Genomic DNA, 26881 nt, shown 5'->3' on the forward strand with positions numbered 1-26881 from the left:
TGTATTTTCTGACTCTTAGGGGTAATGATCTCTGTACATCCCCCTTAGATCAAGCTTACTGATTATGTTTTCAGCACTTCTATATCCTTATTGATAGCTTTGTCCACATGAACTATGAATTACTCAGAGATGTTGCTTCAAGCATTCAACCACTGGTTGATCAGGTTATTTCTCTTTGTGGTTCTGTTCATCCTCTTTCATGTATGTATACATGTGTTTATGTATAGATATGTGTATATTGTGTATGTTTATATGTATTTGAAATATACTAATGAAATCTTATATTTTGCTGGTAAATTTATTTTCACTATAAAATAACCCTCTTTATCTCTCACAATGCTTTGTTGCCATAATATGATACCTCACAAAGTGAATAGGGCCATTTTCAACATGCGGGACAGGCCTTGCGAAGGCAAAGAAAACTTTCTCCCACTTTCCTCCTTAGATTATACGGTAGCTTTCTTTCCTTTCTACTGTCATGCTTGGTTCTTTCTGTCATAATATGTATTAATTTTTATAATTAAAGTTTAAAATAATTTTTAGATGTTCAAATCTATTCCTCGTGTCCGAATCCCACTAAGCATACTTCCGTAGAACATTCTCACCATCCTCAGGTAAAGGACCAGAACAAGGTAAAGTATCTTATCTATATGAGGTGCTTCCATAAACATTATGTGTCACTTACTAAATGGCTTTTGCTGAGTTCTTGTTTTTATAACTTTTGTAGTTGTTATTGAGGGTAAATGAGAATATTTTTAGTTATTTGACCAAGAAGCCTTCAAATTCCATAATTCCCCAGGAGTAATTCTATGAATTACTTATTTTGTAGCTGAGGTTTATAGTTAATATGCCCCAAACTTGAAAAATTGCTAACAGTGTTATGATAAGAAAGGATATGACATCCAAGCTCACTGGCAAAGAGTTTTTGGAATGATTAGTAATGTCTCTCTCAGAAGTGAGAGATAGAGTAAATGGTGGCACACATGCTAAATATGTGGCCCTACATTTAAAATTTTCTTCTTTCCCTCTTTTATGCTACTTCTTTAATGTCAAATTTTGGTCATATCCAAGATTTGTTTGATGTCAAGCCCATGGACAGAAATGCAACCTTCAGAACATCCTACAACTGTGAAATGCATGTAAGATTAAGATTTGGCAAATTACATTAGTGGCTAAAGTCTTTACCCTCCTGGTATCCACACTCTGCCATGTGACTTTGTGGGTCTTCTACAAAAGAAGTAGAGTACATTTTCTCCACCTCTTGACTCTGAATTTGATCATGTAATTGGCTTTAAATGGCAAAATAAGGCAGGAGTGATGGTATACCAGTTCTGAGTCTAGGCTTCAAGAAACTATTTCTACTTGTTCTCTGGCGCTTTTCCCATCATCAAAAGGACATATTCTGCCCCAAGAAAAAGAAAAGAAGCCCAGTGATCTCAGGAGGATGAGAAATATATGAAGAGATTCTCTAGCTTAAGTGTTCTAGCCAAGCCCAGAATAGAGCCCCTGGTCAACAGGTAGACTCATGAGCAAGCCTAGCAAAGACTGAATGAGGTTGGCTGAGATCAGCTACCTTCCAGAAAACACACAGAATGAGTTAACTATGATAATAAATGATTATGGTTTTAAGCCTCTGAATTTTGGGTTGTTTTGTCCATAGCAATAACTAACCAATACAGCTCAAAGTGATTTCCAGCCATTATAGTCCTGGACATTCACAATTTGTAGTTGGCCTAAATCTACCTTTGGCATTCCTATAACGGAACTTCTATGGAAAACCATAGCCCTTTCTTATGTCCCCTTAAGAGCTTACCTGGGTTTGCCTCAAGCCCAGAAGAGCCTTTGCAGGAAGGACTGGTGCTCCCTCCATTAGGTTGCTCAAGGGAAGATGAGTTTGAATTATATGAAATGGTCCCAGCTACAGGAGGTGGACTGATAACTGGCCCCAAAAAGAAAAAAAGGTATTAGGTGACTCCTTTCTTAGGCAATAAGGAACCACGTGCACATGCAACCATCCCATTCCTGCCCAACACCACAACAAAGTCATTGTCAAAATAAATGCCATGGAGGGGCACCTGGCTGGCTCAGTGGATGGAGCATGCGACTCTTGATCTTAGGGTTGTAAATTCAAGCCCCACACTGGGTATATAGATTACTTAAAATATTTTAAAAATTAATTAATTAAAATAAAAGCCATGGGGCCAATGTGAACATGACAATAAAAAAAAAAGTAACCAATTATGGCCCATTGAATAGAGTAAGGATATCTGAGTCCACAATGATAAAACAACAAATGAATAAATAAATAAATAAATAAATGGGCAGAAGGTAAAAGTCTTCCTTACAGGAGAATACCAAGAAATAAAAAGGAAGGAATGATGGGGGTGGGGGTGGGGGAGAATCATTTGGTAGCCAGCATAAAATAATTGATTCAGGAAAGAATCATCTGTGCAGGACAAACCTTGGGAGTGTAATTTTGATGAAGACAGGATAATTTTAAAGTACATCTCCATAAAAACACTTTTTTATTGCAAAAGGAAAAAATAGTAACACTGCAGTGGAGAAATCATGTACACACTACGTGTGATCAAGCTTATACCAACAAGAAGGAGAGAGGCCAACATCATGTGCCTCCTGATGTGACACAAAACTTGCTATAAACCACATGATTGAGATAAGAGGCAAAAATGGAAAACAGTCTACAGATTAGATAATAATATTGCATCAAGCTTAAATTCCTTACTTGATAACTATACTGTTGTTAAGTAAGAGAATGTCCTTGTTCTTGGGAGATACCCACTGAGCTCAGCAAAGGGGCAGGATGTTTGTAACTTTCCAATAGTTTAGAAAAAAAAAAAAAAGAGAGAGAGAAAGAGAGAGGGGAGGAAGATAAAGCTAATATAACAAAATGTTAACAAGTAGTGAATCTGGGCAGAGGATATACAGTATATAAGATTTATTTGTCCTATTCTTGTAACTTTTCTGTAAGTTTGAAAGTATTTACAAATAAAAAACTTTTGTTTTATAAAGCCATTGGAGGAAATAGCATGTTGCTTTGCTAGTGTGCTGCTGATTTGTAGCTAGTGGGGTGAGAGGAGATGAAGGATACAGACATTCTCAGTGACACTGGTCATATACAGGACAGAGTATGGCAGTGCAGCCAGATGCCCAGAGAGAATGTTCAACTAAATTTCAACACAGCCACAGTTCAGTCCCCAGAGAACATTCCAAACAGCCAACAAAGTGATGGAATAAGTTAATGGAGCAATAGAGAGACACCAATCCATTGCACTCAGAATATACTATAGTGCCAGGCTATACGGCTTTCCTTCCAGGAAACAGACCTACTGAATCTCAAAGTACACTGGAGTGATTCCACACAAAGAGGAAGCTCTGGTGACTCTGAAGACATCTGAGTATCTTGCAAACCTTCAGAGCCATCATTACGAATGTCATTTATCACAGCTGCATAGACGTGCAGACATGCCAATTAAGTAGATGATTACACTCTTCTTTCCCCCCAGAGAACACACTGCAATTACAGGAGAACAGGAGAAGGCAGCCTGCTTCTGACAGCTTTCAGTAATAGTAAAGAGGACAATACAGTTCAACTGGGTTACAACCGTAGTCACAGCAATAAATACGAAACCCCAAGAGCCAGAGACAATGTCTGCGTTCTCTATCATATGCTAAGGCATATAAATGTACTGGAAATTGATTGGGAGGCATTTTCAGCAGGAAAGGGCGAATGGGAGTTTTCACAAACAGAGGAATCCTTTCAGGAAGACCTTGCAGAAAAGAACGAGGTTGACCCTGTTGTCAACTTTGATTGTCAGCTTCGGTGTCCCCCTGCCTGAAGGAGGAAACTGTGTTCTTCACTCATTCCTCCCACAAGCATTTGCCTGCACATTCGCAGCACACGCCAAAGTAAGGCAGTGTGGTAGTGGCTGGCTAGAGGTCTGGCTCTTCATGTAGTAAAGTAGTTAAGGAATTCCACAGCCTAGGCATGAAGCCCAGTTCCAATGCTTAGGAACTATGATAGTGGGCAACTTGGTGCTCCTCTCTGAGCTTCGGTGTCTCACCAATTTCTCAGGGGATATATGTTATTTTTATTGTGGCAAAACAGTCTCTGACCACCCAGGAGTCACACCCATAGGAAACACAAGACTTACAGAAAAATGGGGTTAGGATAGCATGAGGTAAGTGTTCTCAAATATTGCTGCACATCAGAATCACCTGGGGAGCTTTTAAAAGTCTCAACGTCTGGCCTCAACCAACTCTATCACTCTCGAGAAAAGCCTCAGAAATCAGTATTACTTTAAATCAACACAAGTGATGCCATAGCGCAGCCAAGTTAGAGAACCCAAGATAAGATATAGTCAAGGTTCTATGAAAGTCTGGAAGAAAAGAGATCCAGTCCTTGCTAGAAGGCATAGGAAGAATAAGGAAAGAGTTTGTGGGAGAGATGCCACTTGAAAACCAGACGAAATAAAGACAAACTGAACAGCACAGGGACAGACAGAGCAATAAAGAGGATAGATATGTCCAGCCACCACAGAGAATATGTCCTGTAAATGCTAAAATCTCAAGTCTCTAAAAACAAGAATTCAAACAAAAAGGATTTGATCCAACCCAAAATACCTCATTCCCTAAGTACTGTGCTTCGCAGAGATTTAATTATATTTATATCCAAACTTGGGCTCTAGGTGAAAAAAAAAATTAATCACTACCTCAAATGTATTCTGCTGAGTAAAAGAAGTCAGACTCAGAAAATGGTGTACCATATGATTCTATTCATATGACATTCTAGAAAAGGCAAACTCCAGGAACAAAAAACAAATCAGTGGTTGCCAAGGCTGGAGGTACAGTAATGAATGGGATGGACTACAGAGGGTTACAAAGGAATTTTCTGGGGGGAAGCCACTGTTCTGTATTTTGATGGTACTGGTGGTTATACAACAGCATGTGTTTTGTCAAAATTCACAGAACTGTATTAACTGTATTTTTTTTTTCTGGAGGCAAAAATAATACACACTGAGCTAGAGATCTTAAAAACTCTGACATCAAAATTCTGCATTCTTTTTCCCCATGACCACATACAAATTACCGTTTTGGCATCTCTTGCTAAACTTATCCGAGTCTTCCTAGTGTCAAAGGCAGCAATTCAGATCCTCTCTCTGGGATCAGAAGTCACTAGTCTTCCTTCACCATAAAATACCAGCTGATGCCACTCAGGGCAATGGCAACGGTGCTCTCGCCTCACTGGAAGTCCTTCACGACCTGAGATTTAAGACTACTCTCTTCCACTCACCATCCTACCTTTATCCATGATAGTAACTTGATGCAAGAAACAGACATCACAGATTCAGAAATTAGACCAAGACTTGATTCCTGGGCATAATTGGACATTGACTGAGACTTAAAGTGTCTTTAAAAAGAGCCAGGGGTTGCCTGGGTAACTCAGTGGTTGAGCATCTGCCTTTGGCTCAGGTCATGATCCCAGGGTCCAGGGATTGGGTTCCACATCAGGCTCCCTGCAAGGAGCCTGCTTCTCCCTCTGCCTATGTCTCTGCCTCTCTCTCTCTCTCTCTCTATCTGTCATGAATAAATAAAATCTTAAAAAAAAAAAAAAAAAAGCCAGCGTTTGACTACAGAGCTGAGCTGTGTGGTATTTTACACCTCCTCTAAGATTGTAATGTGCAAGCAAAGCAAACCTAATAGCACAAGGAGGAGTGGTTTTAACTGATTTGCACCTGCTCTCCTTGATGCAGATGCAAGATTCGCCAAACTGTTACTTTTTTGTTGGCTCTATTCTTCAATTTTTTGGTGAAAAACACAAATAAATGCAGAGTTGAGCTGTGACTAACACTTCCTGATTGTTCTTGGATTTATGCAAAGAGAAATTTACCTGTTTGGATTCCTAGCTGGCTGGTTCTGGTAGAGGCTGAGAGAAAATCCTGATCCCAGATAGGAGAGTTTTGACTATAAACTTCTTCTTCTAACATGGACAGAAACCTAGACACAAGAGTAAAAGCAACAGTAAGATAAAAAACTAATATATTACCAGAGGGACGAAAGCCCTAACCATCTATGGCAAGCACCCCAATATCAGCATCTTACCTTCACTTCAGAAATACGCTCATGAATTATGACTCAAATAATGACTTTGTTAATGGCCTGTATATTCAAACAAGGAAATGCATTTCTACAAATTTATTCTCTTTTGATTCTCCACGGATTGACACAACATAGACTGCACAGTGTCATTAACTGTAGGAATGCATTCCACTAAGTGCTCCTCAGCGTCAGAGCAAGATTTCCACCATTCATGGAGCTGTTATTACCACTGTCATTATCCACCACAAAAGCTAATATTTATCAAGTGCTTGCCATGTGCCTGCACTGTTCTGTGAACTTCTTACTGAATCCTCACATCAACCCAATGGGTTACGTATTTTTATTATCACAAACCTATGAAATGGAACCCATTATTATATCCATTTTACAGAAAAAAAAACTTAAGCATGATATTAAATAACTGGCTCAAAGTTCCACAATGAGGAAATTGCCAGGCTAGGATTAGAATGTGATTGATTGCTATGTTATACTTATGTCATAAACCAAATTGATCTCAAATTTTGGGGGTCCACAGAAATCACAGGGAGACTTTGTTAGAAATATAGATAGCCAAGCCCGGGCTTACTGAATCAGAGTCCCTGAGAACAGGCTTGAGTGACTAAATTTTTTGAAGTACCTTAAACCTATGTGTATCAAAAGTGAAGAACAATGATTAAAATAGCAACACAAGACTACACATCTGGTACTGGAATACCTTCCTACAAGCCTCTTTTTAAGGCACGTTAATTCCAGGGGAGAAATATAAGAAAAGGCTAAGAGCTTGGACTCTAGAATCCATTTGCCAAGCTCACCACTTAATTTCTGTGACCCTTAAGATAAATTATTCTTAACTTTCTTCTTTCTCAGATTCCTCTTCCATAAAACAGAAACATCAACACTAATTCCTGCATAGGGTCATAGTGAGAAATAAGCTAATGTGCATTCATAAAATAGTGCCTGACCCCAAGTAAGTACTCCATTCATCCTTTCAACAAATACTGGTTGAATGTCTGCCCTGTGCCAGGCACTCTATTAGGTGCTGTGAGGGCAAGGCGAACAAAACCACCATCTTGCCCCCATGAAGTTCACACTGCAATGTTGTAATAAAGGTTGAATATGATGAGTCCACTATTCTGTCTCTGAAATTTTGAACTCCAGAAGTTCTTAAAAAAAGATCTCCCATAACCCATTTGGCAACAATCTAACCTGAACATACATAAAATTATCTATAGTTTTTACAATTAAAAGTGGATTTGATTTAGGGGGATATCCCCTACCCTTAGTGCTGTGATATATGTGTTATATTACCTTGACAAAATATTTTAAATCTTGAATTTTGGGGTGCCCTGGGTGGCTCACTTGGTTAAGTATCTGCCTTCGGCTCAGGTCATGCCCCCAGGACCCACATTGGGCTCCCTAATCATCTATGGCATTTTGCTCCCCTAACCATCTCAGCGGGGAGCCTGCTTCTCCCTCTCCCGCTGCCTGCTGCTCTCCCTGTTTGTGTTTTCTCTCTCCTTTTGTCAAGTAAATAAATAAAATCCTTAAAAATAAATCTTAAATTTTGAAACATCGGTATCAAAGTTTTGGATAACTGACCAAGGATCCATATCATTATCATAATCACTAAAAGTACCACTGTTCTTCCCATTTATCAATGCCTATAAGAATTTAAATTATTTCAGGGTGGGAGAGGTTTGTTTTGTGAAAGTGAAAACAGATCGGGAAAGGTCCTAGGCATTTTCTTACTTGCTACTCAGATTAAAACTCAGATTTAGGGTCACTTAGGTGGTTCAATTAAGCGTCTGACTTCAGCTCAGGTCATGATCCTGGAGTCCAGGGATTGAGTCTCCCCCATGGGGCTCCCAGCTGGGTGGAGAGTCTGCTTCTCCCTCTCCCTCTGCCCCTCCCCCTACTTGTGTTTGCTTACTCGATTGCTCGCACACTCTCTCTCAAATAAATAAATAAATCTTTTTAAAAACTTAAAAAAAAAAAGAACAAATCTCAGATTTAAGAACAAGGTACCATTTGAATAAGTACCTACCCGCACATGATAGTTTAATTCATGGTTTATAGAAACTGCATGAGTCACTTCCTAAGCAAGCCACCATTAACTTTTTAAAACATTTTAGTATGTTTCTTACCAATCACAGCAAGACTGACAGCAATAGGAGGTAAGATCCTTACTGATATCATGTCCTTATCTTGCTATGAAAAAGAAGGTGCTTGAGGCCTTTTCTCATTTTCCCATCTTACACAGCCCTCCAGATTTCCCCAACTGCCCTTCATCATGGAGGTAAATTTCCTTTCCCTTTTCTAGGCTCTTCTCTATCAGTAATTGGTTAGAACACTGTTCACAAAGCCCTGCAGAGGGGTGGCTCAGTGGTTGAGCATCTACCTTTGGCTCAAGGCGTGATCCCTGGGTCCTGGGATTGAGTCCCGGCATCGGGCTCCCCATAGGAAGCCTGATTCTCCCTCTGCCTATGTCTCTTCCTCTCTGTGTGTCTCTCATGAATAAATAAACAAAATCTTATTTAAAAAAAAAAAAAAAAAGCCCTGCAGAGATTCACCAAGGAAGAGTTCCATCACTAATTTAAGAAAAATAATTCTATATACATATATGCGTGTTATATATGTATATATAAACAGAGTTATTTCATTATAATAAATAGTCTCATGCAATGATGAGAGTACTTGCTTTGTGTATATATACAATACAAAACTGCAGAAATAAAGAAAACAATCCATGGAGAAAAACACTAAAAGTAGTTCCGAGTGGTAGGGCTTGGGGGTTGGAGGGAGGGGGAGCATCTTTTGCTTCTTTGTTCTCTCTTGATCAAATTTTCATCTGAATGTGCATTCATCACTTTTAGGATAAAATATAGATACTAAACCCTTCTAAAAACCACCTTGTATGCTAGTGGATGGAGGGAAAGGCAAAAATTTTGTTTTTGTTTTTTAATGTATACATTTTTTTCATATTTCCACAGGTTTTTTGTTTTTTACATTTTGTATACATATTTTTAAAGACTTATATATTTGAGAGAAGGAAGAGCTCCTGCCAGTGCAAGGTGAGGAGAGGAAGAGGGACTAGAAGAGAAGCAGACTCCCCACTGAGCAGGGAGCCTGACATGAGTGGGACTCAATCCCAGGACCCTGAGATCACAACCTGAGCCAAAATCAAGAGGTAGATGCTTAACTGATCACACCACCCAGGCACCCTAGGAAAGGCACAAATTAAAGCCACGTATTAGAAAGGGCACTTATGAGGAGGAGGAAGTTAAGGATGTCAACCTTGCAAATGCATGTGAGAATCACAGCGATATCAAGGAATGGTGTGCAGCCAGCTATAGCTCTCACACTGTGACAGTGCCCAAGACTCAAACAGCACCTGAAGCTTCCATATATGTGATTCCGCTGCCAAGGCTATAGGTATAAATCCTTATCAGCCTCAGTCTTGTCATATTCACTGACAGGGGGTTTAAAAGAAGAAGTGGGTGGTAGTTTTACCCTACCATTAGTAATAGAGAAGAGAAAAAAACAGCATGGATTTTTTTAATCCAACAGCATAAGCATGCCAGAACTATGGGATGAAGGAACATAACACACTATAATTAGCAAATATCTGCAAGAAGCAAAATGAATTTGCTATGGGGAAAAAAAAACAACCTGTTACTCTCTAAGGTAATTAAAATTTCTCTTTAAGTACCATAGAAGATGGGGGAGGGCCCCCTTTGTTCCTTGGCTTAGAAACACAGAATGACAACTATAATCTAAAAATATAAAAATGCTGCTTATGTGGCAATGTAATAGAGAAATAAGAAAACTGCTGTAAATCCTGAACGAAAGGAGCTCAGACCAGCTAAAAGGCAGCTACTGTATACACGAGCATGCCCAGAGATCATAACCCATGTAGGCACAATACCCAAATTGCAGCTTCAAGTACTTCTGAATCTTCTTCCCTGGAGAATACCAAAATGTTCATGTCATGCCTCAGTCTCCGGTAGCGGCTGCCTTAAGAAAACACCGGAACTCAGGATGCTAGGATTTATGTGCAAATATTGGGAGTTCAGCTAAAGCTCATCAGAATTACCCATGACATCTTCTATCCACAGCTTGGGATTTGTGTTAAACTGTAAAGGAATTTTCAGTCAATTTCTATCAGAAAAACATTTTTTGTTGTTTTTTTGGACCTTATTCTTAAAAATTAAAGCTGTCTTTCCTGAGAAACAAACTGGGTAATAAAATAATAAAACTTAATAATAAAAATCAAGTTTCTCTACTAAAATAGGGCATCATCAGTCTCTGGTTAAAGAGAATACCTCCTCTCTTAAACTCTTCTCTACACCAGCAGTTCTCACGGTATAAGGAAGGAAGGCTCTATCATACCTAGAAAGCCCTTTCAAATCATACCTTCGACCTTGTCCACAATAAATGCTGGTCTAGGCAGCATGACGCCCACAAAACAAACTGTCTCACTCAGTGTCTTGCTGTCACTGGTCCATGACTAATAGGCAACTGCACCTGCAGCCCCTCTCATGAGCAGCCAGGCTTTTAGTTTAAAATTTTGGTCTTAGCACTGAAAATGCATTTCCAAGGCCAATGGTACAACACTGCAACTTCCTATTCCTTTTTTCTTTTTTTAATTTATTCATGAGAGACACAGAGAGAGGCAGAGACAGAGAGGCAGAGGGAGAAGCAGGCTCCATGCTGGTAGCCCAATGTGGGACTTGATCCCAGGACTCCAGGATCATGCCCTGAGCCAAAGGCAGACACTTAACCACAAAGACACCCAGGCATCCCACTTCCTATTCCTTTAACACATTTCCTTTGTTTGAAAAATATTTCCTTGATTATTTATATGTTGGAGCTCTGGCAGGTACACAAGAGTTACATATATTCTACAAAAAACTGAGTAGAGAGGTACAAAGATCATTCTGAAGGAAGTCTCTCTATTCCCACCCAGCCCCGTCCTTGGGGTCTAGTTTTCAAAGAGTGAGGGGCAGGTAGACCGTAGCTGAGGCAGAAGTGATTCACCAGACTTAGAAAGGGTTGGAGATGTGGGATGGAAAAAAAATCAGCCACTTGGGTTGTCCTGCTGAGTAGATGGAAACTGTTTCTACCACTCTCCTCCATCTTCCGCTAGCTCCCTGGCAGCTGAATATACCCAACAGAGCACAACCCCATTCCGAGACCCAAAGACAAGGACCCAGGTGAGATGAGGTGGCACTACAGCAACACAAATCCCACACTAACAACAGATACACTGTGTAGTACCTAAAAAGGGAGCTGAGAAGGAGAGAGTACCTTCTCCCTCTTCCCTGGGACGCTTTTCCTATCATTCCTGATCTTGTTACTGATACAGGCTTTGGTGAATGTCTATCAATCTCAAGCTCCACAATCAAAGACCTGCAAGGGCGCTCTCTTACTTTGGGAAATGGGTCAGGATGAGAGTTCTTTTTTCAAGTGGCAGTTTGTCTTTCTCCTGTCTCGCTTGTTCCAGGAGTTGTCTTCTCATGACTGTGAAGACTGAGCGCAGCAGTGTTCTCCCAAACACCTGGGTGGTTTCATAGCGAGGTAGACTGTCACAGAACTGGGGCACATTGCAATAACACAGCCACCTGTGATAAGAGGAGACAAGCACCATCAATATACCTTAAGCCCCCAGGTCCATCTGAAACATCCATTGATGGATGTCTAACCACAGCAGAAGAAACTAGGTCTGCATTGACGAGTAGTAGTACCACTGCCAGCTACTGAAACTTGGAAATTTGTTTAGTTTGCCCATATACAAGCATTTGGGTCCAGTTCTGTGAAAATCATTCCATTCTGCAGCATCATGCAGGGAGTCCTACAGTCACACGGTCCTGGGGTCAAATCCCTGCTTTGCCACTTAACTGGCTGCATGACTTGGGGAAATGTAATCATGTTTATAAGTCTCCTAGTCCTTACCTGTAAAGGGGGGGGCAGCAATAATACCTACCTCGTTGAATTGTTATGAGCATGATATGGAAAGTGCAAGGTGCAATTCGAGTTTCTGGTATGTAAGTGGTAGTTTAAATAAAAGAAGATATTAAAGGAGAAGCTGAGGAAGTCCCATTTGTGAATGACTCAGAATTCCAACATCTAGTTCTCTGGGTAAAATTTAAAATGCCTACACAGCACTCACATACCCCTGAAGCTTTGATGAGAAGATAAAGATCTTCAAGACTATTCAAAACTCAGTCAAAACGCAGGAAGTAATAAGCTTCACCATCTGTCGCTTAAGTGTGTCTTCAATGACTCAGCCTTCAACTTAAAAATGCACTTCGGCATTACAAAAGCTGGACGAGTGCCCAGGCCCAGGGGGAAGCCAGAGGCTTTCTTGAGATCTGACCGCGGTTCTGGGGTACACTGGCTATGTAGGGCAAACAATGGAGAAGGCTCATTCAGCCAAGAGAAGCTAGAGAATCAAAGTTTATTCAAAATCGACCCTCTTTCTTTATAGTCTCCCAGGATGCAAGGTCTCAAATTCCCAGGACCCAGTAATATAACTGTACAGTAGGGGTCAGAAGATGTTGCCAGACCAGGGGTCAGAAGCTTCATCACACAAATCCTCATTCCTTGGCAGCAGATCCAAACCTCCTTTTCCGGGACAGGACTGCTTTCCAAAAAATTAACACCTCTCTTCTTGGTGTGCCTTCCTGATACCTTTAAAGTGGGAGGAAGAGCTCTAATATGCCCAAACTGCTAATGGGAAGCTCCTGATGAATGTTCCAACCCTTAATAAAGAGTGGAATAATAGTAATTAACTTGTACTTATTGCTCTCTTTCTCTTATTCTGTATCACTTTGTATCTTCCCTGTGGTGTGATGGTGGTAGTGGTGGTGGTAGTTCATCTTTCGGAAAGAAAATTTTCATTAGTTCACCTGCCTAAATTCAAAATTGACCTTAAAACCCTGCTACTATTCCAACTCTTCTCTCAGCTTTTCTGTCTTAATAATTTATACCCAAATGTCATTTTATGATTACAGTACCAAAATGGGCATCTTAAGTGTTCTACTGTATCTTGTCAAACCAGAAACAGTGGTCCTGGTGGCAGACAAGTTAGGAGGTGCATTTATTTTGTAATTCATAAGGCACTTCACATAGAACTGCATCACCTTCAAGGCTGGATATTAGTCTGTGGCCACCTGATGAGGTTATAAGATATTTGGGGCTGAAGGGTGGCCAGCTCCCAAGTGACTAATTATGAAACAACAAACGTTAATAGTTAAAATTACAAACCTTAATAATTCAGAAATTCAGTTTCACGAGACTTAGGCCATCACAGGACTATAATGTTAAAAATATGTCCAATTTTCTGCAATGGAAGGTTGAAGATTCTCAGAATTTAGATCAGTACTGTCCAAAACACCCATCTATGCTGATGGAGATGTTCTCTATCTGTGCTGATACGATGGCTACCAGCCACGTGTAACTACTGAACATCTGAAACATGGCTTGTACAAGTGAGGAGCTTAATTTTTAATATCATTTAATCAATTTAAAATTTACTTTGACATGGAAACAGTGTGAAATATTTTTCCATGAAACATAACTTTACTGCTTCCATAGGAACTCCATTTAGCTTTAGAGGGAGTGAATTGAGATGTGCCATAAGTATAAAACACACATTGGATTTTAAAGACAACACAAAAGAAGATAAAAATGCAATCATTAGTAATTTTTCACATTGATCACACAGTGAAATAATATTTATATATTGGGTAAAATAAGACATTATTGAAATTAATGTCCTGTGCCTATTTACTTTTTTAAATGTAACTACTAGAAAATTTTGTGGCTCACACTATGTATCTATGGGAGGCCCTGTTTTTGAGTCTCCTTTTTTTTTTTTTTCTGTTTTTGAGTCTTAAGAGCACTTCCATCTGTTGAGGGGTCACAGATGTCCAATACTCTACTTAAAACTGCTGTTATTTCTGCGACAGCAATGGTAGGTCATAAATATTATCGTAAAATCATAAAGTGTTATAAAGAAGTGCTTAACAGGCCATGCAATCTTCCAGGGGAGGGGAAGGCAACACAAACTGTTACTGCCTAGTAAAATGTTTCGAATAATAGGCTTCCATTCATTTCCTCTGAAAGTCATTTTATAGACTACCGTTTATGCTTTTTAACTTTGTTTTGTTTTTACTTGCAAGATTAACTGCATTTTATAAATCTGTAAGGTACACAGTATGGTAAGACAGAGACTGAGTCAATGTGTGGTCTTTTGGTGCTATTTCAATAAATGCTACTACAGTCATTGGGAGTAGTGGGATGGAAAGAAGAAATGGGAATTTATGTGCCTCGTCTCTGCACACACATTCCTCCAAACACTTAAGCAACCATAGGAAAAGATTTTACCTAAATGACTGGCTTCAGGTCTTCTAAAAAGCAGTAAAAGGACAGTTTATTCATTTTCGTATGCCTAATAAAAATGGCACGTGTATGCAAATAACTCAAGAGTTTTGACAGCACTATGATAATTTGCAACTACCTTACTTTCTTTAAAATGTGAACAGAACAGGGCACCTGGGTGGTTCAGTCAGTTAAGCATCCACCTTCTCCTCAAGTTATGATCCTGGGGGTCAACTAAGCCCCATTCAGTGGGGAGTCTGCTTCTCCCTCTACCCTTCCCCCTGCTCATGCTCTCTCTCCCTTGCTTTCTCTCCCTCTATAATAAATAAATTAAAATATTTTTCTTTATTTTATTTATTTATTCATGAGAGACACAGAGAGAGAGGCAGAGACATAGGCAGAAGGAGAAGCAGGCTCCCCAAGGGGAGCCTCATGTGGGACTTGATCTCAGAACTCCAGGATCATGACCTGAGCTGAAAGCAAATGCTCAACCACTGAGCCACCATGCATTCCTAAAATCTTTTTTTTTTTTTTTTTTTTTTTTTTAATGTGAACAGGACTGGAGAACTTGGGCATAGACCATGTCATCCTACTTGCTGGAATGAAAATCCTAAGGTTTGCAGGAATTAAGTGATCTCTCCTAGTTCACCTGAAATAAATGGAAGGATCTTCTATCCCCTAGCCCACTGTTCTTTCCATGCTTCCTGATAAGTGCTGTTCTAGACTTACATGATGAATGCTCAGTAACACAGAGCAATGGTTACATGAAACTGTTTCACCGAAATCAACTTAGTTATATCCAACTTGCACTGTATTCTTATAGAACATCTCCCCAATACAGGGGCGACCATTACACCTTTCAGAAGGTCTGCACAACTCAGAATCTAAGACTAATTATTTGCTGCTTCCAGTAGCCAATTCTGTTGGCCAGAATATTTTAAAAAGTCACATTCTTCTGACACTTTATTTTCATGTTGTCTCTTCATGGAATTATATTAGTGCACCATCATGAAATTCGGGGAACTTCAAAACATTTGTCCAGAGCTTTTTCTAAATCCAGTGATTTCCAGGGGATATATACTTCTAGTAGGTATCAATTATCTGTTAACATTACAATGTCAAATATTTTCAATATGTAAAATATTTGTAATTTTCCTTTACTCAGAGCAGAGAGTCATTTAAGCAGTTCTACTGTTCAATGAGCACTTAATTTTTATTGGAAAATCTTCACAGGTTGGGTCTGCAATAATAATTTTCTCAGTCTGATCTCTTCCACAGAGTCCTATTTCCCCCATTTTCGTGCTGATGTTTAAGCTCCAGAAGTAAATGTTCCGCCCCTTCTAATTGCTACAACTGCTGTCAATTATATGCTGAACCAGCATTCCAGGTCCTGTGGTTCACTTACACATCAAGATAAAACCTGCAGCCTGTAATATTACCCATTTTTGAGAAGATTAGTATCAGTGAGACACCATGCTGTAGTGGAATGTGGTTTATTAAAATCCTAAATTGTCATGACAATGAGATTTTACTCTGAAACAATTACTGATTCTCATAATTTTCACAGGTTGCTTCTCTGTACTCTCCTTTCATCATCAACATGGTGTGATAGCAGGCAAGCAGAGGAGGCGAGTGTCGTCTACCTTCATTTCCTTATTTATTATTAAGAGGCTCTTGGTCTACATTCCACCTAGAGATCAGCAGGTTTCAGAACTCATCAGGGTGTATTCATTCGAGTCTCTCAGCAGGTTTCTCTTCACCATCGTCGGACTCCACTCTTCTACCCTCAGTCATTGGCTCAAGATGCTGGGCCAACAGAAAGGAATCTGCTGCTGTCTTTCTATTCCCTGTTATTTTAGTTTCTAAAGTGATATTCAAATAATGACACTCTCATGCAGTTGTACATGCTCTCACTTAAGAGTCCCACGCAGTGACTGAGGTTCAGAGAACAACATGTGTGGGAGGAAAATGATGACTAGCTTCTTCCGAGTGCCTGCTCTGTGTGCCAGACACTACACACAACACTCACAGTACTCATGAGACTCGGACAGATGAAGAAACTGAAGGTCAAGGAGGTGACATGACTGGTCTGAAACATCCAGAACTAGGGAGGGATAGAGCTATGATTCAAACCCACTGTTCATTTCACAGTTTGATTTCTAATTTCACTACTCCATAAGTATTTGGTAATTCTTGGTAATTCCCAATTCTTGGTAATTCCCAAATGCTACATAGCATTTTTACTGGTTTGTAAAATACAGTGATCTCTTCTATGTTGCCTTACATTTAATTCTCCTTCTCGATGAAACAACTTTTCCTCTGTTAAGAGTATATGTAAATACATTCAGTGGTCTGCCTTTGGCAAATATTCAGCTTAGCCAATTGTTCATAGATGGATTTAAAAGACAGATAGATTTTTTAAAGTAATTTCTGCACCCAACATGGGGCTCAAACTCATGAACCCAAGGTTAAGAGTTGCAAGGTCCTCTGAGCCAGCCAGTCATCACTGTATTTTTGATAGATTTATTATTTCTACCCTTATTATAAACAAGTTAAAATAATATAGGAACCATATTATTTCATGAAAAAATCTGAAATGAAAGTATAGAAAAAAGATAGAATTTAAGAAACTGATATTGAGCGAATCTGTAATTCCCATAAAAGTCAATTAGTAAGGAAATACTTTATAACTCAAATTATATATATTTTAAAAGAAAGGAGGAGAGGAAAGGAGATATCACTCATGAATATCTGGTCAATGATCAGAGAGGTAGCTTATCTTAAACTATATTCATTTCTACAGGTCATCTGCTGTTACAGAAAATAAGCTGGAGGGGTATCTAGGTGGCTCAGTCGGTTAAGCATCTGACTCTTGGTTTCAGCTCTGGTCATGATCTCAGGGTCCTGAGATCAAGCCCCTCATTGGGCTCTGCACTCAGTGGGCAGTCTGCTTGAAGACTCTCTCCCTCTACCCCTCCCCTTGCTCACACTGCCTGTTCTTTCTCATAAATAAAGCTTTTTTTTTTTTTAAGATTTTATTTATTTATTCATAAGAGACACAGAGAGAAAGAAAGGTAAAGACATAGGCAGAGTGAGAAGCAGGCTCCATCCAGGGAACCCAAAGTGGGACTCAATTCCAGGATTCCGGGATCACGCCCTGAGCTGAAGGCAGACACTCTCAAGTGCTGAGTCACCCAGGCGTCCCTCAAAAAAACTTAAAAACTTGAATACAAGTGCTCTCAGGCTTTCAAAAAAACATTGCCTACTTTAAGTCAGGAATACCTTCTGAAGCAAGCTTACTGTGCCAATAAAATATAAAAGAGGATGGGGTATCTGGCTGGCTCATTCAGAAGAACATGTGACTCTTGATCTCTAGGTCATGAGTTCGAGCCCCACAGTAAGTATAGATTGCTTAAATAAATAAATAAAATAAAAAAGGGGAAAGTTATAAAAAGGGAAATAGAATGGATAATTCAAGACACTCTCATTCAAATAAAAATAAATGTAAGTCATCCAATTTTGTGTGGCCCATGTCAAAGATTTTTGAAGTCAATTCTATTATTCTGTAATTCATAAACAATAAAAACAAATTTCCATGTTAGGGGGAAGAAATGTGCAATCCAAGAATATTCGCACAGTCTGAAGTCCACCAACAGGGAAAAGGTTGTGTAAATTACAGTACATCAACTCAACAGACCATAATGTAACCAGTAAAATGTTTGATATGATGTTAAGTAGGGGGACAAAAGAATGCAAATTCTATATATATATATTTTTCATTCTAACTAACATAAAATAATTATTTAAAGGGCAAAGACTGGAAGACAACATGTGTAATGATATCAGTCTCAACATGGTGCTAGGACTAGGGTGATCACTCCTTCTTTATAAAAATTTTTTAACATTATTATATTCATATGTCAATGTTTTTTTAAATGAGTGAAGTTTCTATATAATAATTGCAGAGTCATAGTATGATTACCTAGGTCAGTGATTTTCAGTAGAAATACAATACAAGCCACTTTAAGTATTTTAAGTTTTCTAGTAGTTATTGAAAAGGTAAAAAGAAATAGATGAAATTAACTTTAATATCTTATTTAATTGTATATCCAAAATATTATCATTTCAAATGTAATCAATATTAAAAAGTACTAATGAAATATTTTACATTCTTTTTTTTGTATAATCTTCAAAATCTCAATTCATACTAGCCACATTTCAAGTGCTCAGTAGCTCCATGTAGCTATCACTCTCACACTGGATATTACGGGACCTCATCCCCCAAAATATCATGATATTAATAAAAAGTTAAATTATAGAAACATTCTCTCTGAATTGATGGAGTTTCCATGTAAGAGGGCAACCCTCTGCTTGCAGAGACAAGTAGTAATTTTATGTCTACAACAGGCTCTAAGAGGCCAAAAGAAAAGAACTGGTCATCTGATTACCTTGTGTAGTTCTCTTTGTATCCAGAAATATCATCATTGGGAGATCGCAGTCTTCGTTGAGATGGTGCCTCCAGGTGCCAATAGTTGATGCGGTTTAGGAACATTTTTGCCAACTCAACTATTGTTTGCCTTTCTTTGGATGGCAGGTGACTAAATTTGTACTGTACAAAGTTATTCACACCCTTAAAAGGAGGGAAGGCAATTTATTCGTACAGCTATGCAACCATACTAATTCTGAACACCCACACAGTCAGTACCATTGGTGGTTATTAGCTAGAGAACAGACATTTCTCTATTCACAAAAATCTCTTCCTTTTCTCTATTAGAAAACGCAAATGCCTAGAGGGGATCATGCCACAGATCATAGTGGATGAAAAGTGACAAGACAGAGAAGCTGTGGGTTGCTCTTCTATGCCTGCTGCAATTCTCAAGCATTAAAGAGAAAATCAAAATCACAGACAGAAAAGGTCAAAACCTCTTAATAAAATATCAGTATTTTTCAGAATAATTCTTGTTGCACTATCAAAATAGTAGGTCAACATATATAATGAGGTTCTTTGATAAACATTATGTTTTTATATTACCAAAATTTTAATCACAAGGCTGGGCTGCTCACAGGTCTTCCATTGAACCAAACCACTAAAATTTAAACTCTTTACTATCACTCTTTTGGCTTTGGCAAGCTTAACAAGAAAAAAAAAAAATTCTTATTCAAAATTATAAGCTTTTAAGAGAATCTGTAGATTAATGTTTCTGTAAAACATCCCATCTAATCTAATTTCAAATAAAAGAGCAATAAATTCTTATTGAATAGAGTTTGGAGACAAATAAGAAATAAAATTTCTTATTTGTATTTGTAGTGACTCTGATGTCCTAGCTTCTATAATCATTCCCATAAAGAAATTCAGTCAAGAGTGCCTGAGATTTTGTTAACCAAATAATGGTAGACTAAAAAGTGACTTTGAGGAGAGATACAATACCTCACAAAAAAAGTCTATATGTGTCAACAGATTCCTCAAGTAAACCAATGTCTTTCCAGGAATCACAATGTAACAGGAAGTCAATTTCTGGATGCAAAGTCTCATTTCTTTTTTGTGTTTTTTGCTTGACTTACAATGTTTGTCACAATGCTCCTGAATTCCCTTCACCTCAATAGGCTTTTTCAGACAGGGACAAACAAAAGGACAAAGACTTAATTTTAAAATATCAACATCAAGAAAAAGCACATTCCATGTGTTCTTATGACCTACATGTTCTGCTTAATTTTTTTCTTCCCCAAACACAGTGAATTCTGAGTATACAGCAACCATAAAAGACAAAAGCTAAAAAAAAAAAAAAAAAAAAAAGACAAAAGCTAGATCATTTATTAAATTAAGTATGCATTTCTGATGCAAAAAGTCCAAGACAATCTACAGACTCAGTGAGCATCTCTAGCCAAGTATAGAGAATGGAAAGAAGACACATATAGAGATGGAAGATTAGGTTTGTTCAGCCTCAAAGCAATAAAAAGGGGCTTCTCTTTTTTTTTTTTCCTAAATTTTTACCTGTTCAATACTAGGTTTTTCAAATGGGGGTTTCTTCTCCAAAGAGCCTTCAACCACAGGTTTTCCTCTTTGTAAAATAGACTTTCTCAAGAGCTGCAAAAAAAAAAATCATTAAGAAAAAAAAAATCAATGTCTATCTCTCTCTCTCTCTCTCTCTCTCTCTCTCTCACACACACACACACACACACACACCTCACAGCCTCTGAAGGGAAGTCACCATATTCTAATAATCTTATCTACATGTAAATAAATCCTTAAATCAATAAAATGGGTTACTACCAGGTAACCCAAATTTGCCTTCATACTCATGACCAGAGCAGCCTAGAGCACCAGCAGTAGCCATCAGGCACCCCTATCCTACTTACTTTCCCTTCTCCCCACCATTTCTAGATTCCCACTGACCCAAGGCCTGGTATACAACACTCACACTTTGCATGTGCCCGTCTAAGCCGCTGCAGGTATGCTGATGCTCTGGAGGGTTTTCTTTAAGATTTATTTATTTATTTTAGAAAGAGGGCACATGGGGAGGAGGGACAGAGAGAGGGAGGGAGCATCCTAAGCCGGCTCCTCACCCACACGGGGCTCCATCTCATGCAGATTACAACTGGTGTCAAAACCAAGAGTCGGACCCTTAATCGGCCGCACCACCCATCCAGCCCCTAAGTAGGTTCATATTTAAGCCCCTGAAAAGCAGAGATCCATTCTGCACGCTTGAGGCCAGAGGAGAGGGCTGTTTGTCCCAGCTGTATGTCATATGCATAAACTAGGGCCTGGGCCCTTCAGGAAGGAATTCTGCAGGGCTGTCAATTGGCAACTTTCAGTGTTGCGGTCTCTTTTCATTTCCTCTCCATGCACAGAATACAAGCCAAGTGTTCGGCATCTCAATGCCCACAAAACAAAACACTGCTCTTAATCCTGCCACTGGAATTTAAAGCCCTCAAAGAGCAAATATCTGAGAGAAAAGGGAACACAAGAGTCACTAATCAAGACCTAATCTGAAAATAAATTTGATATCGAAATCCTTTGCCTTCAACTTTTGCTGGAAAATTCTGTAACCTTTCCATGTGGGCCAGGTATGACACGACCATGCGTTTATTTAAGTTACATCTTTCTCTCTTTTCTCCACTTACTGCCTTTTCAATAGAAGCAAAACATGGCAACCATGCTCCCAGTAGTTAATGGAAATGGACAAACAGCCAAGGTTGAAGATCCCCATGTGTCCCCCTGAGCCATGTCTTACAAGGGTTTCAATTTCTTCTAGGGGTGCCATATACATTAGTAGCACGGGGAATCTGTTGATCCTTTCAATGTATTATGCCCATTTTTATAAAAATAAACATGCAAGAATGATACGTCAATATATGTGTTTCTAAGGATATGGAAAGATTGAGTGCAGAATTTAAGTACAAATAATTCTGGCTGCCTACTTTGCCCACTTTAAATATGACCATCTAGGAACGTGGTCCACTGAGAGTTTCAATTTGGAGAGAAACTGATGGTTAGGGAGACGCTGAATCTCAACTTCTCCATCTACAAAAGGATGGAGCCGGGATGAGTGGGCATATAAAAGAAATTTAATAGTAGCAGCAAACATTTGCATCCTTCACTTTCACCAGGCACTCTTTATAGTTCTTTATAAGTCTTATCTTGTTTAATACTCCTAACAACCTTTAGATGTAGGCTCTATTACTGTCTGTATTTTATAGATAAGGAAAGTGGGGGATGACAACTTGCCCAAAGTCACATTTCACATGAGATGGCGCCAGGACTAAAGCCCAGAGAGTCGAGCTCCAGAGCCACATTTACAAGCTCTAGGATACACTGAGCTTTAGGAAGCAGCTTTCCACTGGGTTTATTTTCAACATTGAAGCCTGAAATTTGTTAAATGTTACTTAGATGTAGAATATATTTCATTCTAATTTAATTATAGAGACATATGAGACACAAGAACTGCTTTACAAAAGCCAAGGAATGGATGATTTATTACCTATTTGCCCAAAGAACGACTCTGGGAGGAGTTGGGGGAGACTGCTGAATATTTTAGATTTTGTTCCCATGAGTAAATATATTTGCGCTGTTAAAGATGAGGGAGGTTATGAGAAGGAGAGACAAAACGTACTTCAAAGCCAAGCAATGCTGTCTGGCCTATTTGGTTAGTTATAAACGGAATCAAGAGGAGGCTGGCAGGATGGAAACCTTGACACCACCTTCACTTCCAGCAGGGCGGTGGGGCTGCCAGGGCGCTTGGTTCCAAGACAAATAATCGCTGCAGTCATGCAGACGCTGTTTTTCTTCAACTAAGATCTTTTTCCAAAGAAGCTCTAAACAGCATGAACCTGCCAGGGGGTTCAATCTGGATGACTCAGGCCTCAGGGCCATGTCAACAAGTTGTCACCTGGAGTAGCCCAGGGCCTGATAATGGTAGTGGGGAATTCAGGGGTTCCTCTCTTTCTGCCCACACCTGTCCTCTCATTCTCTCTCTTTCTCCTCTCCCCCACCTCCCATTAATCTTATCAGAACTAATATCCCCACATGACCCCAAAGCTTAAAAATACAATTCTCACTCCCACACCTGTCTCCTCTCTATCCTCAAACCACTCCCCCCACCAAAAAAAAAAAAAAAAGATAAAAGCTAATAAATAGGAAGAAGGGAAAATTATGTATCAGGTAAATTCAGACTTAAAAAAAAAAAAAAGGAAAAAACAGCTACAGGAACTGGGATACAAAATTTGCCTGAGATCCCTAGCAGTCAAAGGCAAAAGAGGGAACTCAATGGAAAATTTTCCTATCCTTGTCATATAAAATGAAGCACAGTGGTTATTAAAGAGGCAAACCTTTCCTAGCTATAAACTGAGTAGAGCGTTTTGTTTTCTTTTTTAAAGAACCTTATAAATATTATACAATACAACATAATCAACAGTGCCCCTCTGTTTTTGTTTTTTTTAATTACGTCTTCTGTCAGCCCCCTTTAAGAATGTATTTTTGGCAACCAGAAGTCTTTCTGTCTGTTCCCACCACCAGTTTCTCTCCCCCATCTGTCCAGCCTGACAGCAATCAGAGCCTGGGGAGACCTATGTCTGTAGGAAGGGAGTGGATGTGACCTAGGTGGAGCTGAGGCAGAGCCATGAAGAAGAAGCTATAGGGAGTGGCAGCAGAAATCGGGGGCTGCTGTCAACAAGACACAGAGGACAGTGGTGAGATGCCCAAATTTGGAAATTCTTGATTCCTCCCCTTGAAGCCTGAGAGTCAAAGGCCCTGGCGCCACCCTCCAACCACATCTCCTCCCACCCTCCCCTTGCTCACCGGGCTCCATTACACAGGCCTCCTTGCTGTTCCCTCATCACACCAAGCTCAGTCAGGGCAAGGCCTAGATGGCGTTCCTTCTGTTGCCTGGAAAGCTCTTCCCTCAGCCATTTTCAGCAATGGATCCTGGCCCCCAACTCAGGTTTCTGCTCAACTGTGGTCTTCTCAAAGAGGCCTTTCTTAACTGCTCTTCCTTATTATTATGTCCTCCCACCCACCACCATCCCTGCCATTCTGATTCCACTTACCCTACTTTGTTTCTCTTCACAGCACTTATCACCACCTGCAAATATATTATTTATGGGTTGATTGTCTGCCTCTTCTACTGAAATGTCAACTCCATGAGGGCAAGGACTTTGTTTGCCCACTGCTCTATCCCTCATGCCTACATGAGTGCCATGCACAGAGCAGGTGTGCAATACATACTTGGATGGATGAATGGATGGGTGGATGGAAAGAAATCTATAAGCATAAGCAAATAAAGATATTCAAATCTGCATACAAATATGAAGGCTTTCAAGGAGAGTGATGTGTTCAACACATGGTGGGTCATTTTAGAGAATCCCTCATGAAAAAATGCATGCTTCCATAAACCCTGAAGGCAAACATATCATTCCCACCCATGACCTGGTGTGCAGAAACTGAGCACATTTGAACAATGAGAGAAAGAAGAAACACCTTTTTATAATGGTAAAACCTCACCTTAAATAGATAGAAATAAACTTGTTTGGTATCTGCATCTTCTTCCTTGTGGACGCAGGTAAAGAGATATTCCACATCCAACACTATTCCCAGGAGTCTGTTCATTTCTTCCTCTGACACATTTTCCAGGTGGGAGACATGAGCAGCTGAAGACAAAGATCAAAGGAACATAGGTGACACATCAGTTGGAAACTGCAAATGTTCTCAATTTTAAAATAGAAAAGGGTCTCTCTCCAAACCTTCTGGGACACCAGTCCATTAGATTACATTGTAGACAGAGGAAATATCTGAACTCTTCTAAGATCTACATCTTCTCACAAAGTCGACTTATAATTAAAAGACTGACACCTTGGGGCACCTGGGTGGTTCAGTGGTTGAGCATCTGCCTCTGGCTCAGGGTGTGATCCTGGGGTCCTAGGATCAAGTCGCATATCAGGCTCCTACAAGGAGCCTACTTCTCCCTCTGCCTATGTCTCTGCCTCTCTCTCTATCTCTCATGAGTAAATAAATAAAATCTTAAAAAAAAAAAAAAAAAAAGACTGTCACCTTGCTGAGCCTTAGCCTCCCCTTTCAAGACCAAAAATAGGCCAGTGGCTAATGCATCCTGATAATAGATTGTTTAAGATCCAGTGTTGGCACCACTTGTTGGTCATCATAGTATTAAATTCTTTTTTTTTTTTAAGATTTTATTTATTTATTCATGAGAGACAGAGAGAGAGGCAGAGACACAGGCAGAGGGAGAAGCAGGCTCCATACAGGGAGCCCAATGGGGAACTCGATCCCAGGACTCTGGGATCATGCCCTGAGCTGAAGGCAGACGCTCAACCGCTGAGCCACCCAGGTGTCCCTAAATTCTTTTAATTGAAGTATAGTCAACATACAACATTACATTAATTCCCAATGTACAATATGGTGATTTGACAAGTCTATACATACATTATGCTGTGCTCACCACCATGGAGCTGCCATCACCACACAACGTTATCACAATAACATTGGTTATAATCTCTGTGCTATACTTTTTATCCCCATGACCTATTCATTCCCTAACTAGAAACCTGGACTTCCCCTTACCCCCTTCACCCACTTTGCCCATCCACCCACCTCCACTCCTCTGGCAACCATCATTTTGTACTTATGGGTCTCTTTCTGCTTTTTGACAGTGTTTAATTCCTGTGTTTCCACATAAGAATATGGCTGGTCTCCACCATGGCTGTGAAAGCTGTGAGCCAAGATTATCATATTAGTGTGAAGACTGACATTCCTTCAGCCTCTCCTTGTACCAGAATCCCAAGGCCTATTTGAGTTTGAGATTCAAAGCCTTCCATGATCAAGCCCACAAACCCATTTTTCTGACTTAGTTCTATAAGATCGATAGTAAGTGACCTCACCATCAACCTTCCCTCCCAGGCCCCTGTCCTCTCTTCTACACAGATCCAGTCCACTTATTAAGGTTATTGCATTTAATCCTCAAATAATCCCATGAGTAGGCATTAGCGATCCCATCTGACAACTGAGGAAACTGAGGCTTAGAGAATAGATGCTGTTTTATCCAAACTTAGTGAACAATGCAGGGCCAGGTTCCAAATGGGAAGAACACTTGAACCAAATTCCACAGCACCCACAAGCACACTTTTTGTTGATCAGCTGATTCACTTCTTTTCTCACTTGAAAAGAGTTTTCTGGATCAGCCACTCAATAATCAGTCCCTAGCTCAGGAACTCCTCTGGGTCAGGATCATGTCTCTTACCTCTGCATCTCCAGTACTTATCACTATGTTTATCACATAACACTTCAAGGGGAAACTTATTGGATATAGCTCTTGGTGTGCTGGCTTCAAAATGCTGAAACACAGAAGTTAAAGACTAAACTATGTAGAAGAGTAGTGGGCTTTTGTTTGCCTTCTTAAAAGGAGATAAAACTAAAGATTATTCAGGAATACTTGTTAGGTGTCAGGCATGGGTCAGTCTACTCCAGAGACCATGGTGCTCTTGTCATTAAACTATGAAGCCTGGGGCACCCAGGTGGCTTAGACGGTTAAGTGTTAAGCGTCAGACTCCTGGTGTTGGCTCAGATCATGATCTCGGGGTCCTGAGGTAGAGCCCCACATAAGGCCCCCACACTCAGTGAGGAGTCTGCTTGTCCTCAATCTCTCCCTCCCCCTCTGCCCCTGTCCTCAGCTTGTGCATGCTCTCTCAAATAAATAATCTTTAAAATTTTTAAATAAACCATGAAGCTCAATCAGGAGACTGGGACAGAGAATGCTGCTGGTACCTTCCCATATCCCCTTTCTTTCCCACTTCAGGGCATACCTCCTAGCATCCAACTACCAACAGCTCTGTTTCTCTACCTAAGGGCTTTTTCTGTCACTGTAATCTGCTCTGC

The 26881-nt window shown here is 39.7% G+C and overlaps 1 protein-coding gene across 8 annotated transcripts in view; it reads right to left on the reverse strand.

Moving 5' to 3' along the window:
* The window catches only part of KAT2B (lysine acetyltransferase 2B), a 99614-nt gene that overhangs the window by 28583 nt on the left and 44150 nt on the right, over positions 1 to 26881 (reverse strand). For 5 of the 8 annotated variants that reach the window (XM_049100005.1, XM_035705217.2, XM_035705216.2 and 2 more), the window contains 7 exons: positions 24497 to 24642; positions 20492 to 20584; positions 19928 to 20104; positions 18948 to 19129; positions 11547 to 11738; positions 5909 to 6015; positions 1814 to 1939 (listed from right to left, as the gene is read on the reverse strand). In XM_049100005.1, the coding sequence (XP_048955962.1) occupies positions 1814 to 1939; positions 5909 to 6015; positions 11547 to 11738; positions 18948 to 19129; positions 19928 to 20104; positions 20492 to 20584; positions 24497 to 24601 (982 nt within the window). In that variant the 5' untranslated portion in view covers positions 24602 to 24642. The remainder of the gene's footprint in view (positions 1 to 1813; positions 1940 to 5908; positions 6016 to 11546; positions 11739 to 18947; positions 19130 to 19927; positions 20105 to 20491; positions 20585 to 24496; positions 24643 to 26881) is intronic. The other 3 variants (XM_025448829.3, XM_035705218.2, XM_035705215.2) reach the window with 1 other exon arrangement.

Source organism: Canis lupus, chromosome 23 (assembly GCF_003254725.2).
Source record: "Canis lupus dingo isolate Sandy chromosome 23, ASM325472v2, whole genome shotgun sequence".
Taxonomy (NCBI): Eukaryota; Metazoa; Chordata; class Mammalia; order Carnivora; family Canidae; genus Canis; species Canis lupus.